Raw genomic sequence first — 14021 nt, 5'->3', positions numbered from 1 at the left:
CTTCCTTCTTTCCCTTATTGCCTCTTGTATTACTGTATTTTTTTTCTTTTGCCCTTATTTGTCTTTTTCCTTCCTTGCGTCCTTTCATCGTCATGCCCTTCACAATACATTCCTTTCTTCCTTCAGTTCCTCATGTTGCATTTACTCCCACTTTCCATTTGTATGTCTTAATTTGCATCAAATTCATCTTACAATGTAAATACTAATGTCACATCTCATTATTAAGGACTAGATCATGGAAGGCTCAATGATGCAGCCTTAACTTTTTTTTTCTAACTGTATTTGTGCAACACTTAATGAAGTCTGAAGGTCTTAAGGGTCATCTATTGGTTACCTTTAGAAGTGGAATAGAAAGAAATTAGCTTTTAAAAAAATGCTGTAGGACAGAATGTATTTTGTCTCAAAATAAGAAGTCATCCTTAAGTTGTTTGGTTAATTATTTTTCATCTACCGTAATAAGTTTGCTCTCTAAAAATGGTCTACTGTATGTGGAAAAGTGCCTTGTTTACTACAACCTATATAGAACACATCCCGAATCTGCAGAAGAATGTTCTTTGGTTAGAGGAGAATATAAAAAAAAAAGACTAACTTGGCTTTCATTCGAATCCTTGGGTAAAAAATAATAAATGAAAACCTGAACTTAGACGTGAGCTTTCTGCAGAGAACATGGAACGGCAAAAACAAGATCTAAGTGGCATATCAGTTAGCACAGTGCAATTCCTTTAAAATTGCTATGTCTTTTGTTTTATCTTAGTGTTTAGAATGCTCAGATTATTTTCCATCCATTTTCTGTCATGCAAGGGGTGCTGGTCCCTATCTCCAGCTGTCTACAGGCAAGAGGTGGTGTACAACCTGGACATTGTCCCTAGTCCATCGCAGGGGAACACAGAGACAAACATTAAAAACAGCCATTCACACACACACACACACACACACTTAATGAGAATTTAGAGAAGCCAATTAACCTAACAGTCATGTTTTTGGACTGTGAGAGGAAGCTGGAGTACCCTGAGAGACCCCATACATCATAAAGAACATGCAAACTCCATGCAGAAAGACCCCGGGCTGGGAACCTGGAACCTTCTTGCTGCAAGGCTACCCGCTACTTTCAAATATGAAAAAACAGTTATTAGGCATTTCTGTAAATGGTCAAAACTGTAGAAGGCTAAAATATATTATCTATGAATCTATGTTTATCTATGTAAGATAAACAGGACATCTTTTTAAAATGTACAGCAGTTACATGCAGTATTACACATCCATAAAATTTCAACCTCCACACATTAGAATAAATAACTTATTTGTATAAAAATAACAAACCACATACAACCACATCATGGGGTAATAAAGTCAGTAGCTTGTTATGTGTTTTGTGAATGGAACCAAAATGCAGATGCTAACTCAGAAGGACAAGGTTTCAATTAAAGAGACAATTTGTAAACTTACAGAAACCACAAACAAAAATCAGTAGAATTCAGCAGTGAGAGAAAGAATCAGAGGAGCTTATTGAAAAGGAGCCACAAGTGACATGGAAACCCGGCGAGTGTCGTCATCTGTTTGCAGCGCAGTTGGGGAACCAAGAAAAATGTGAAAAATTGGCACAGGAAAAACACATAACAAACAAAAAGCTTTTTAAAAGCACCAACAGAAGGGACTTAACAGAAATGCACGGAGCAGGATATAAGCACAATCCAAATTAACAAACTATCACAACTAAAAGCTATAATGGTCTAAACACATACACCATTACATCAGCTTAACATAGGGGCCTGTACCAGATGTAACAACGTCTTTTACTCCACATAACATTCTTCAAAAACTCTTTGGGAACATCAGTCTAAGACAGGTCTTAACGGTATTTTTCTCAGCTGTGGTTTTGGCTTCAGATCTATTTTTTTTTATGGTTGAATAACAAACTCAAACCATGAGTGAGACAAATAAGGCCTGATGTGCTGTGACGTTGTTTTGGGATCTTCTGTGCCCTCCTGGATGAGTCTTGTGCTCTTGGAGTAAATGTCCACGCTGTTGAAAGTTCAGAGGTGTTTCAATCTGAATCGGTTTGTGGATAATGACTCTTATGGGGGGTTGGATTGAGTCCTAAAATTTTTGGCATTATGATCTGCTGCTGTCAACGAGTCTAACCAGGCCTGATGTTGGCAAAAAAAAAAATCAGGTTTTGTTGTTAAAGATCAACAAAAGCAGAGGATGTACTTCCTGCAGTGGCTGATAAAAATCAAACTGCTAAGACAATGTTTTACCCCTCCATCATTGAGTCCATCCTCACCTCCTCCATCATCATGTGATACGCTGGTGCCACCGCAGAGGACACGGGCAGAATGCAGCTTGTCATCCAGTCTGCAGAGAAGTTGATTGGCTGCAATCTTCTATCTCTCCAGGATCTGCACGCCTTCAGGACTATGAGGCGTGCAGGGAAAGATTGAGGTCTGATCCCTCACACGCCAGCGACAAACAATTTCAGTCACTTCCTTTTGGTTCAACAAGGCCCAGAGACCCCCATGAAACTGACATTGCCTCTCTCCCTCCCCCGTTCAGGACCTAGAAGCTACACCATCTCCAGACCTCCTGCGTTACATTAACGCAGTCTACTGTGTGTATGATATATGCCTATGCTATACATCTTATATAGTATAATGTATGTTTTATATTGTATATAGCTATATATTCTGTATTCTGTATATATATTTAATTCTCTGCACCATCAACACCGAGTCAAATTCCTTGTAATTGCAAACTTACTTGGCAATAAACTTGATTCTGATTGTGCTTTTTTCCCCCCATGCAGTGCAGGCTGGTTTGATGGAGAAAAAAAATGGGAAAAAAACACCCAATTCGAAATTGGGTGTTTTTTCATCAAACTGCATGTGAATCATCAGTCCTCAATTGTTGCTATAGATAGTAGCAGGTGGTTCCTACCAGCGAGACAGCCAGGCGATCTGATTCCCAGTCATCAGCTGGCAGTTTTTGCCATCAGCAGAAGGCCCATCGTCTGACAGCCACCACAGTGTGAGAGGAGGGAAAATGAACATCTTTAGGGAATCAGAGCACAGCTCAATCAGTGAGGAGACACTGCGGGTGATTTTCCTATAATCATATGTATCATTATCCCCTGATGTAAGACCTGTTTGTTGAACTGCAACCGCTGAGTGACCCAATTTCTTATTGCATGTGAAAGATTGCATGGAGGTAATTAATCATCAACATCCAAATGTGAATGCTGCAACCACACAATCACCTTTAATAAGCAGTGTCAAAGAAATGCAAACTGGGTCTAACTTTCACTTTTTTACCCTTATAGACAAGATCCATCTGGAAGAAGGACACAATCACATAACCTATATTTGTATTAACAGATTCAGCTAATAGATTAATCTGCTTTCCATTGCAGACCAAAAAAAAATATGGGTGATAAATTCATTCATTTATACACTTTTTTGTTTCAAATAAAGATAGAGCTGGTAAAAAAAAAAAAAAAAAAACTCAACATATGATATTGAGTCCCTTTAATGTTTTACTAATAAGGCCATTTATCACAGAGCACCGGGGACACCAGAGGTTCAGCACAGTTTTTCCCTATAAACAGCCATCAGTGTTCTGAATGATGCAGGCAGCATCCTGCGTTCCTCCCCCCATAATATCACGACTAAAAATAGAACAGCCCGATTGCTGATCTTTATCAGGAGGTGCAGGGCTTAAAAAGGGGGGAAAATGACTGAAAGTCCTATGGAAAGTCCTTCTCAGTGCATTTTGCTCGACGGGATGAGTCTCAGAGGGAGATAAAGGCCATTAGCACAGCCTTTGTTTTTTTTTCCATAGAAATATTTTTACTTGAAATAACTGAACATAAGCTATTTTAGGACTGAAGAGGATAATTTCATAATGGATCTGCTATGGTTATCAAATAGGAAAACAATGCCTCCAAAAACACATTATACAACGTTAATAACACAAGATTGTTTGTTTGTTTGTTTGTTTGTTTGAAAGTTTGTTTTACCAGTAATAATATGAAAATCCTGAAGACACAGGTTTTTATTAAAGATTTTATTAAAGATTAGTGTTGACTGTTGTGTTCCATGGTGGTGGCAGCATTATGATGTGAGATGATGGGAAGAAAAGGGAATCGCAGTAATACAACATAACTGTTCCTTCAATGGATAATTTTAGATGAAAACATGTCTAAATGGTCTAGTCAAAGTCCAGACCTAAACCCAAAAGCCATGGCTTGAATACTGACATCCACAAGTCCTCTCTGACCATTCTGACTGAACTTGAGCTGTTCTACCAACAACAACACAAAAAACGGTCAAGATTAATCATTTTTGCAAGTCAATCAAAATGAAACCTCACTGAGCAAGAGAACAGAAGAAGAATAAAAGCTCAGCACACACTTTCGGCTTGCTTCCCATCTGATACGGCACATGATTTCTGCTTTCCTCTGACTCCCAAATCCTGCTGACTCTGAAGGCAACCAGGAAACAAAAAGACACTGCTTTGTTTAAAACCATTTCAGTTGTCTCTTCATAAAACGACAAAAAAATACTGCTTATGAGGGGAGATTGTCTCTTTCATTATCAGTAAGTGAAGCTATTTTTACTTCCCTTTGAGAGAGCATGAAAGGCAAACAAATCAAAACAACACACATATCACATCCTGGTCTGACAACTGTCTCCTCATCTAACCACAGGTTTGTTTGGATGAGTTCACAACTGTTTCAGTGACAGCTTGATGCAAAGCCTCAAAAGAAAAGGGTGGAAAAAAAACTGCAGGCTTCAACATATTTTTTAAAGATCTAAATCTATGACAAACTGAATATTTACCTAAGACATCAGACTATTCTAAATACAATGGACTGCTCTTCAAGTTTGTTTATTTCTGTGTTAGAGGGAAGAATTGATCTGTTGTTATTTTCATTTTATCTCACAAGATTGGTCCTCCACCCCCCATCCTCGCACAAACAACAATGTCATTTAACCTTAATCAATCTTCATACTTTTTGTAGTGTTGCACTGATGCCATTTTTTGGCCCCGATACCCGATACCTGGCTGTGCAGTATTGGCCGATACCATCTGTTTGAAATTGTTGTGTGTGTATATATGAAGAACTGCATATTACTTGGAAGTAAAATAATTGCCATTATGGCTTTGTCAAGCTGCTGCCTACCTTTATGAATCAGGAAAAAGATTAATACAAAGTGAATCCAGTAGAATTTTTATTGCCTACCTGGAATGGGTGATAATAGTTCAATAAACTTTTGGCTCTCAAAACAATATCGGTGTTTGTTGGTACTCGCCGATACCACCATTTTAGCACTGGATCGGGGCCCCGCTTAATACTGGTATCGGTATCAGTGTAACACAACTTTTTTGGGAAAGTATTTGATATAAATTTCCTCAAGCTTTACCTGAAGATGCGAACTGTGCAGTTCCCTTTGCCTCAGAACAAAGTTTGTTGAAAGTCCACCTGCCATTTTTTGTTTTTTCTCCTAAATGCTCAATTGCATGAAATGCATTAATAAAAAGAAAAAAAGATTGCTGAATATGCTGGCTAGAACCATGGACTAGGGTGCCCAGAAAGGGATCAACAGGACATATTTATACATACATATCAGTGCTGTTTAAATTAATATATGGTGATAGATAAAAAAATATATAGTATATATAGTTTTCTATTTAGCCATAAGTACATAGATACATTGTAAAATAGCAATGATTCTATATCAGTCATGTGTAGCATATTGTTGAAAATAATATGGTGCTTTATTTTTTTAAAATAATATTCTGACTTTGAAATGTCAAATTAAGGCATTCCATGTGATGTTATCACTGCTGCCACCCTCTGGTTTAGAGGAGAACTGCTTGTTCCAGGTGTGGTGAATTACATCCACATGGGAGCTAAAATCACCTGGATGTGGAGGTCATAGGGGTGGCCAGTGGTTGGCTAGAGGAGGCCATGCCCCCCACATATAGCTGCCCCTGGCTGATTAATACTATTTGTGTCCCAAAGACTTCATTAAATTTGGCCCTACTTATGAAAATCACTGCTCCTTTTACCAACAATAAGGAAAACTTGGTGCTTTAGTGCCACTGCACAGGGTTGTACAATAATGTGTGAGTATGGGATAAACCAGGCACAGCCAGATTTACAGTCATATAAGGATGGTGATCCATGGGAATGTAAACAGTGGCAATAAACATCACTCTTGCATGGAAACCCTATAAATGCTGCAGCACTCCTGGGATCACTTTGGTGTGTTTAAGTCCTACATGGCCCCTGAGGGGAGCATGCTCTGGGAATGAGTTCATCTGCAGTGCGTGGATGCCTTGTTCTAAATACCTTCAGTCTCATTCATAACAGCGAAGCTCATAAAATATCTGCTTCTCACCACAGACTGTTGAGCAGAATTAGGCGGGAATCCCAAGGGAAAACAAGTAAGCTGATTAAATGTTGCCATTTCTAATTGAGAGCTGAGCTAATTTGCGATAAATCCCTGATCTTTTTCTGGTGCTATATGAAAGAAAGACAATAACAAACTCAGCATGGTCTAATTATGAGCTATGATTAGAAGAGGGGGTTCAATTTGCAAAGATGCTCCAGAAACGTTTCTCCAAATACTTATTCATAAGGCAGCTTTTATTCCAAATAACTCTTTGACTCTTTGAATTACTTTTTAAATATCACTTTTTTTTAAAAACAAATTTCTCTCATATTGTAGATTAAAAAGTTGCATTTATTAGTCTGATGTTCCAGAATTTGGCCAAAGTGGTTCTAATTTCACCTGGTCAAGATGGGTTTTACCATGCTCTACTGGCGCCACCTGCAGGTTGAAGTCGTAAATACAGCTCTTTGATAAATCATTACAATAGTAGGACTACATCGTTTAGAAATGTAATAGAATAGAATAGAATAGAATAGAATAGAATAGAATAGAATAGAATAGAATAGAATTTATTGTAGCCTATAGATAAATTTGTCATGGAACAAAGGGCAAAGTGCATAGTAGCAGCTGTCATTAGAATAAGAAAAATAAAAAATAAAGATACATACCAAACAAATACTAATACTAAAGCAGAACAACAAGTTTTTGAACATTTCCCATGATATTTAGAAATAAATAACTGAATCATCTTTGTATTCAGCTTTACCTAAGTCCTTGTTGACTAGGCTTTTACAGGAGGATTTTTATTTATCAATTGTTTTTTTTTTTTTATTCGTCTTCCTGGACTTTGGATCTTTGCAGCTCCCCACAACATTATTCTTAACCCGTCAGCTGTGTACCTTAATATTCATGAAGCTTTCTCTCTAATGTCACTAATATTTTTAAAACATTTAAAAAGGGCATATATTATTTTTTTTAAATCTAGATTAATCTCACTGTAATCTTGGAATAAATCTAGATTAAAATGGCTGATTTGAATTCTAACAAAGGGCTTCATAAATCAGTTTCAGAATTACTTTATTAATCCCTTGTGTAAAACCTTTTTCTTGCAGTGCAACCATTTGAGGAAGAGAGAAAAATAAGATAAGTACAAATGAGATATAAGAATAAAATAAGATGAGGATGATATGTGTGTGCTACCTAAATAATGAGTAAAATAAAGTCTTGGAACAGGTTTCTCAATCCAGGTGGTGCGTTAGATCAGGGGCTCATTTCCTGTTTCCAAAATTCATCACAAACTGCTTGAGAAAGACTTTCTACTATGATAACTGGTGATGAAAATAAATAATTTTCATTAAGTTGTATTTCTGTTTAATAACTGTTTATTCAGATAAACATGAATTCTGAACTGTAGGCCTACATAATAGGTCACGATGAACTGTTTACAGTCAGTAACTTTGTGTCAGTCTAAGCTCTATTTCTCCTTTTTCCACCGATCACTCAGGCATTCATAATAAAAAAACACTTTCACCTCCAGCTTCTCTTGGTAAATTTGCTTTAAGGGACTTCACTTAAAGGAAAAGTCTGGTCAGCAAGTAATAATCAAAGGATCATTACCTATACCTAAAACTAATATGTTGGCCGTGATTTAATGAATTTACGTTAATCAGTAATAAAAGTAATTATTTTTGTCACCATCACAGAGTCTGGGACAGGCCATTTGTGCCCAAATATAGTCACATCTCACTCCTGACATCTTCCGGCAGTATCGTCATGGTGCGGTAAGCCAAAGGCAAAATCAATGGGAACTAGTGGACACATCTGCAATCAACAACAATTATTTAAGATTTCACAAGGACTTCACCATTGAAATTCTCGACGGGTATAGTTAAACTGACAATGCCCACATGCATGGCAGTCGGATGTTGTAATTCATCAGGTAAAAGTGAAAAAAATGTGTTATTTCACCTTTCCGATTTATGATCCGGGTTTGTCGTTGCCAAATTGAAGAGGGAGGGTTTGCCATCGAGTTTCTGGCCAGAGAAAAAACATGTAATATGTAGCCAACATTTCAAATAACAATGTTTTTAAGATGAATTGTGACAAACACCAGATACAGCATTGGGACTTGCTCAACAGCCGATACCGCACCGTGACTTCACAAACCAGTAGGTGGCAGTAGAGTTCTTTGACAAACATGGACGCCTCCTGTAAAGCACATTCCAATGAAAATGACTCTTAAAAAAAAACACTTATTTATTGGACGGTATGTAATAATCTCATATTTAAAGTACTTTAAGAAGTTTGTATTCTGAATATGACCAGACTTCTCCTTTAATTACATTTTTCTTGCCTCATTTCTGTCTCTCTCCCTCTCCAATTGTCTCAAACTTCTGCAGATCTCCTATCCTTCTGCACTGCAGAGGAGCTGCTGCAAATTTACAACTTTAAAAAAAAGTCTATGGCCAAAGATTTTTGCACCCTGGGGCGGAAATACGTCACAGATCCAACGACAAACGAAACAGCTTTACTCGTCATTGAAGATTAAATATTAATCTCACACATCTGAAAGATATATTAATATATTTCAAAATGTTATTATTTATATTTATATTATTTCTTATTATTTAATTTTGTAATTTAAATGTTATGTTTTTTTTTGTTCTAATCAAGGTCATTGAGTGGGTTGGGCGACGCACTAGTGCCCTCTATTGACCAGCCGCCACTGGTCACAACAATACAAAGTTGTTAAAAGTTTGACTTTTCGAGTTTTAAAAACTGCTTCTGTAATATATAGAAAATTCTCCCTGAGGGTTAAAAAAGAACCACAACAAGTTCAGAATCCAACATTCTCTTACCCTTTAGGGTTAAAATAAGACGTTATGAACAGTTTGTTTTCAAATTTTATTTTCTACCAAGGCAAGCTGAGTTTTGTCTGCTCAGCCCCAACATGAAACAGTCATCGCAGGCTTGCAACAACACACACATATATGGGAAATAGGCTATGAAAACAGAGACAAAATAAATAAGGCAAACTCTTCTTTCCAAGTGACAGATAAGACAGTGGATCACTCCGAATATGCTGCCATGGGGGAGAAATTCCATTTAACACAACCTATCAATTTTGGACTCATTTGACTTTAGCGAAAATGTTGCTAAAATCTTACAGTGAAGTCGTGTGACAAAACAGATGTTTTTTCTTTTTTATTAATCGTATATCAGGTCAACAATAATGATAAATGGAAGCTAAGGCAGAGTGGTAACATACATAAAAAGAGTTTGGGTGCATTTGTAGTACAGTAGATTTAAGGATTTCCCATTCATGCAGTAATAAAAGTAAACCTAAAGCAGTTGGGTTTGGATGTACACCATGCCACAAAGCTCGAATTTATAGAATCAGTATATTCTGACTTTTAACAGCGTCCAGCTGCATCGTCTTCTTTAAAATATTTAAAAGCTGTTATAACAGCAAAATCCTACTTTCAGGTAGCTAACTGCTAGTGCACAGCAACAGGTGGGGGAGGGTCTAGCCAGCATTACTCTATTGCCTTTTTTATTTAATTATTTTTTTTTACTATCAACCAACTGGGTGGTTAAAGAGGGGTTTGTGTTAAGAGGTGTTTGATAAGGCAAGGAAAAGGCTCGGCTTCAACAGACAGATTTAAAAAAAACAAACATCAAAGGTAACATTAGCGTCAGAGCGCGAGTAGGTAGTGTGGAGTATTGTTGGCTCTGATAGTATGTTTACACAAGACAAATGAATGCGGCTAATTAAACCTTTGTTTAATTAACCTGGTTTTTTTTAACCTTTTTGAAGACCTGATCTAAACAAACAGGAGCATCACTGATTATTACATGGTAACAAGGTGCAAATATTACAGATTATTACATCTGGTTTGGATTCGCTTTGATAATTTCTGATTCCAGCTAATGCAGGATCAGAATTCATGTCCTATTAAAACGTCAATATTATAAAAGAAACATGCGAGAAGGATTTTTAAAGCAGAAATTTCAAACCCACAATATTGGTATTCAGGTGTGAAAGGATTTCTACTATATTAGGAAAACGTGATATGCAACAATATTGGTAAAAATGTAAATGATAATGATAAATAAGAATTTTGAAAGTTTTAGATTTCATTCATATGTAGTTTCTTAGGGGAAAGTAAGAAAATGGAATTAAATATTTATGAATTTCAGTGAAAAAGTTGTTTCTGCTTAATGTCACGTCACTACCCGATCCATACCGGTAGCATGATCCGTTACATCAGCTCATTTGCATATGTGCAGCCAGATATACATCCAGGTCGGCCTGTATTTCACTTTGTAAAATAGACCTAAATAAAGTTTTTCCTTCCTTGAAAATAGTAGGCGTACTGAACTATAATGTGTTGAGGGTTAAAAATACTACTAGAAATGTAATCCTATGCTACTTCCAGGAGCTAACTTTTTCTGCTTTTGTTTTAAACATCAATTAAAAAAGAATTTTTCCTTTCATGTTAACATCATGGTGCGTAATCTAAAGAAAGGAACAACTAAAATGCAGATAAACATGGTTTAATCATATTTTGCCGCACTACTCTGAGCAGGTCCGATGATGTCAGACAAGAAGTTTAAGATAGAAAATGAAAAAAAAAGACATGCATTAGCATTTCTTGTGATTTAAGGATAGAAAATAGTACTTTTAGTACCATGATTACATTATTTATGGCGACCTGGATGAATATCTGCTTGCACATGCACAAATGAGCCGATGGTAGGGATTGCGCTTCAAGGACGGATCGGGTAGTGACAGTCATTCATGTGGAATTTGCAGTGTCCTTTGCAGCCATGTTAACTTCCAGCAATAGGGAAGCCAGAAAAGAGCATGGACTCTAAATAATTTCTTTTTTTTATTTAAAGGAAGGAAAACTTTTTTTTTTAAAGTAATTCATGTAATATGTCAAATAAAAATGGTTTTTCATTGGTCTTAGATTATTTTCAAAATTGGAAATAAACCCTAGATTTGTATCTGTTGTAATTTATTTTAATCTTTTTTTTTTTTTTAGAAATGACTAAAATATAGGTATCTTTGATAATATTCTAATGTATTGATATAAACCTGTAAGCTCTAAAAACTTCAATGCATCTTTGCTTGGTGTCCTCCACCTAAACATGCAGACAGAACTACATAAAGCCTGGATGAGTCATGGAAGCCTTTCTGATGAGAATTATTCCAAGTAAACCGTCACATCTCTAATCTCCTCCCAGAGTTCATTCAGGCCTGTTGCGCCGTCTGAGTCCTGCTGCGGGTTCTGCACGGATTTCCTCAATGTTTGTCTGAGACAACGAAGCAGACTCAAGCTCAGGCGGCTTCAAGCATTCCATGTCTTCTTCTGCTTTATCATCCATCGCCTCTGCTTCTAAATCTTCTTCTTCGCTCACAGATTCTTCTGGCTGGAGCTCCATCATCTCCTCCCCCTTTGCTGCAGCCTCGTCTTTGCCATCAGAAGGCGGCTCGTAAACCTCAGGAGCTTCTACGCTGTCTGTGTCTGTAGCTGTTGAGGTCTGACTGGCTCCAATGGATTCAATCAGCTGATCCAGGTTTCGACCTTGTGAAACATCTAAAAGGAAAAACAAAAAAACAACAGCAGAATAAGCTTTCAAGCCGACTGGTTTTGGTTTTAGTCTTCATGTGCTAACAAACCACATGCTTTAATGTAAAACAGGCATGAGACAGTACCTGGGTTCTACTGATTTATTTGCAAATTTAAATCCGACCACAAAGAGAAAGGCTGTCTTTCCTGCAAAACTAAAACACGTAGAAGCGAGGCTGCTTGGCCTGAATTCAAACATTGTGGTTGAGGCTTTCAACCTCCATCTGCTGCTACAAGTCTGCAGTGATCCAAGCTTTGATCCACTGAATGCAGAATACTTGACCAATTTGCCTATTAAAGTGGAGAAAACCAGTATAGACCCTTGTTTCAAGGGCTACATTCTGCTATAGTTGAGTCTAGGGCTTCATAAAAATACTCTTACCCATTTAATTCTTTCACATTTTATAACGAAAAAAGCTGGTGTCTTTTGGGTTTTAGATGATCCTTGTATTTTAATCAATATAAATGAATTGCTGAATTCCTTCCTTAGTGAGTCATAAAGTTCTGCAGGGGGCTGGTAAGGAGCTATTCCTTTTAATCTGAGGTGGCAAACCAGGACAAAACAAGCAACACTTGTTTGCAAACTGGAAGGAAATAATGTTTTGTTTTTTTTCTCTAAAGAGCTTTTAAAGTATCAACTCTTTTTGCAACCACAGCTTTGCTGACTGCTCCTACCTTGGAAGACCTCAGTCATTTGAGATGGAGAGCATCTATTTTCTCACTTTTTGAGTCTTGTCACATTTTCTCAGTTGGATTTAGGACTCCAATCCGGTTGTCACAATGTCTCGACACTCTGCCTTAATGACGTCTTTATGGGCTAAACCTCCTGCTTTTCCTCCAGGATTAGCAGTCATTTACCTTTTCCCAACAAAGCTGATCAGCTTTCCTGACTGAGCTGAGGAAAGCATCCCCACAACATGCTTCCACCACCTTGTTTCACCATTGAGGTTTTACTGAATGCTTAGGGTCATGTGCAATGTTCATGTCTTTCTTTTCTCCAAACCAAGCCTTTTATATGTTGGCTAAAAGATACACTTTGGTCTCTTCTGAACAGAGCATCTCACTTTTACCTGAAAATATTTGAAAAACTATTTGTCCTCCTTTCAAACATGTATAGATGCTATTTTCATTTAAAAATAAAATACCAATGCTATACATTTATATTTTGCATGGATTGTATGTGTGTAAATATTAAGTTCATTGGTGTCCTTCAGATTGGCTAGTGAAATAAGCTCACCACTGCCGTTGATGGGCGGACAATCCATTCCCCTCTTCTTCATCAGGTAGCGGATGGTCTGAAGCTGTGACATGATCTCATTCTTCTGATCCTGGGCGACTGATTTCACACTGCACAGGTAAAGAGATCAGAAACTGAGAAAACCACAACAAACATTCAGAAGTATACAGCATGAAAACCACTACTGATTAAAGTGGAGGTGAAAGTAAAATATCAAACCATGTTTACTTACAATAATAAAATAGTTTGATTTGCTGACAGATGTCTTACATTGAGTTTTATTCATGGAAGATGTTACATATTAACAATGATCTTTTAACTTTAATTGTTTACGAAAACACAGAACTGACATGAATGAAAAGTGTTACAGAGAGGCTAAATGTCCCTTTAACAGAGAACTTTCTTATATCAAAAGAAGTATCTCACACCAATATAAACATCTTTAATACTTTTAGATTGTGTGCTAGCTCTTTACTTCCATAAATTTCTCATTTTAAGTGTCAAAGGTTCTAATCATAAATCAAGAACTCTTGCAAAGCGACATCATCCTACAGGATAAACAGATCTTTTTTAAAATACTTTCCTTTCAGAAGTAGTGTTTTTATCTTGCTTTTTTAAAACCCATTTTTGTTGTTATCTTAGATGGTATTAAAAATGTGGTTTTGAACGAGGTGCAGAATTCATTTTATTGTAAATCAAGCAAAGTTTGACTTACTAGTGATTTCATTCAGCGAAAAATACTCACACACACAC

The 14021-nt window shown here is 36.9% G+C and overlaps 1 protein-coding gene across 1 annotated transcript in view; it reads right to left on the bottom strand.

Annotated features, from left to right (window-relative positions):
• Positions 1-11354: 11354 nt before the first annotated feature.
• Positions 11355-14021, bottom strand: part of LOC107099044 — a 6882-nt gene continuing 4215 nt past the window's right edge. The window contains exons 5-6 of the mRNA XM_015396983.1: positions 13269-13378; positions 11355-11998 (exon numbers count right to left, since the gene is read on the bottom strand). Of these exons, the coding sequence (XP_015252469.1) occupies positions 11649-11998; positions 13269-13378 (460 nt within the window). The 3' untranslated portion in view covers positions 11355-11648. The remainder of the gene's footprint in view (positions 11999-13268; positions 13379-14021) is intronic.

This window comes from Cyprinodon variegatus, unplaced genomic scaffold (genome assembly GCF_000732505.1).
Source record: "Cyprinodon variegatus isolate N-32 unplaced genomic scaffold, C_variegatus-1.0 Scaffold28, whole genome shotgun sequence".
Lineage (NCBI taxonomy): Eukaryota > Metazoa > Chordata > Actinopteri > Cyprinodontiformes > Cyprinodontidae > Cyprinodon > Cyprinodon variegatus.
This window is presented reverse-complemented; position numbering and strand designations above follow the sequence as displayed.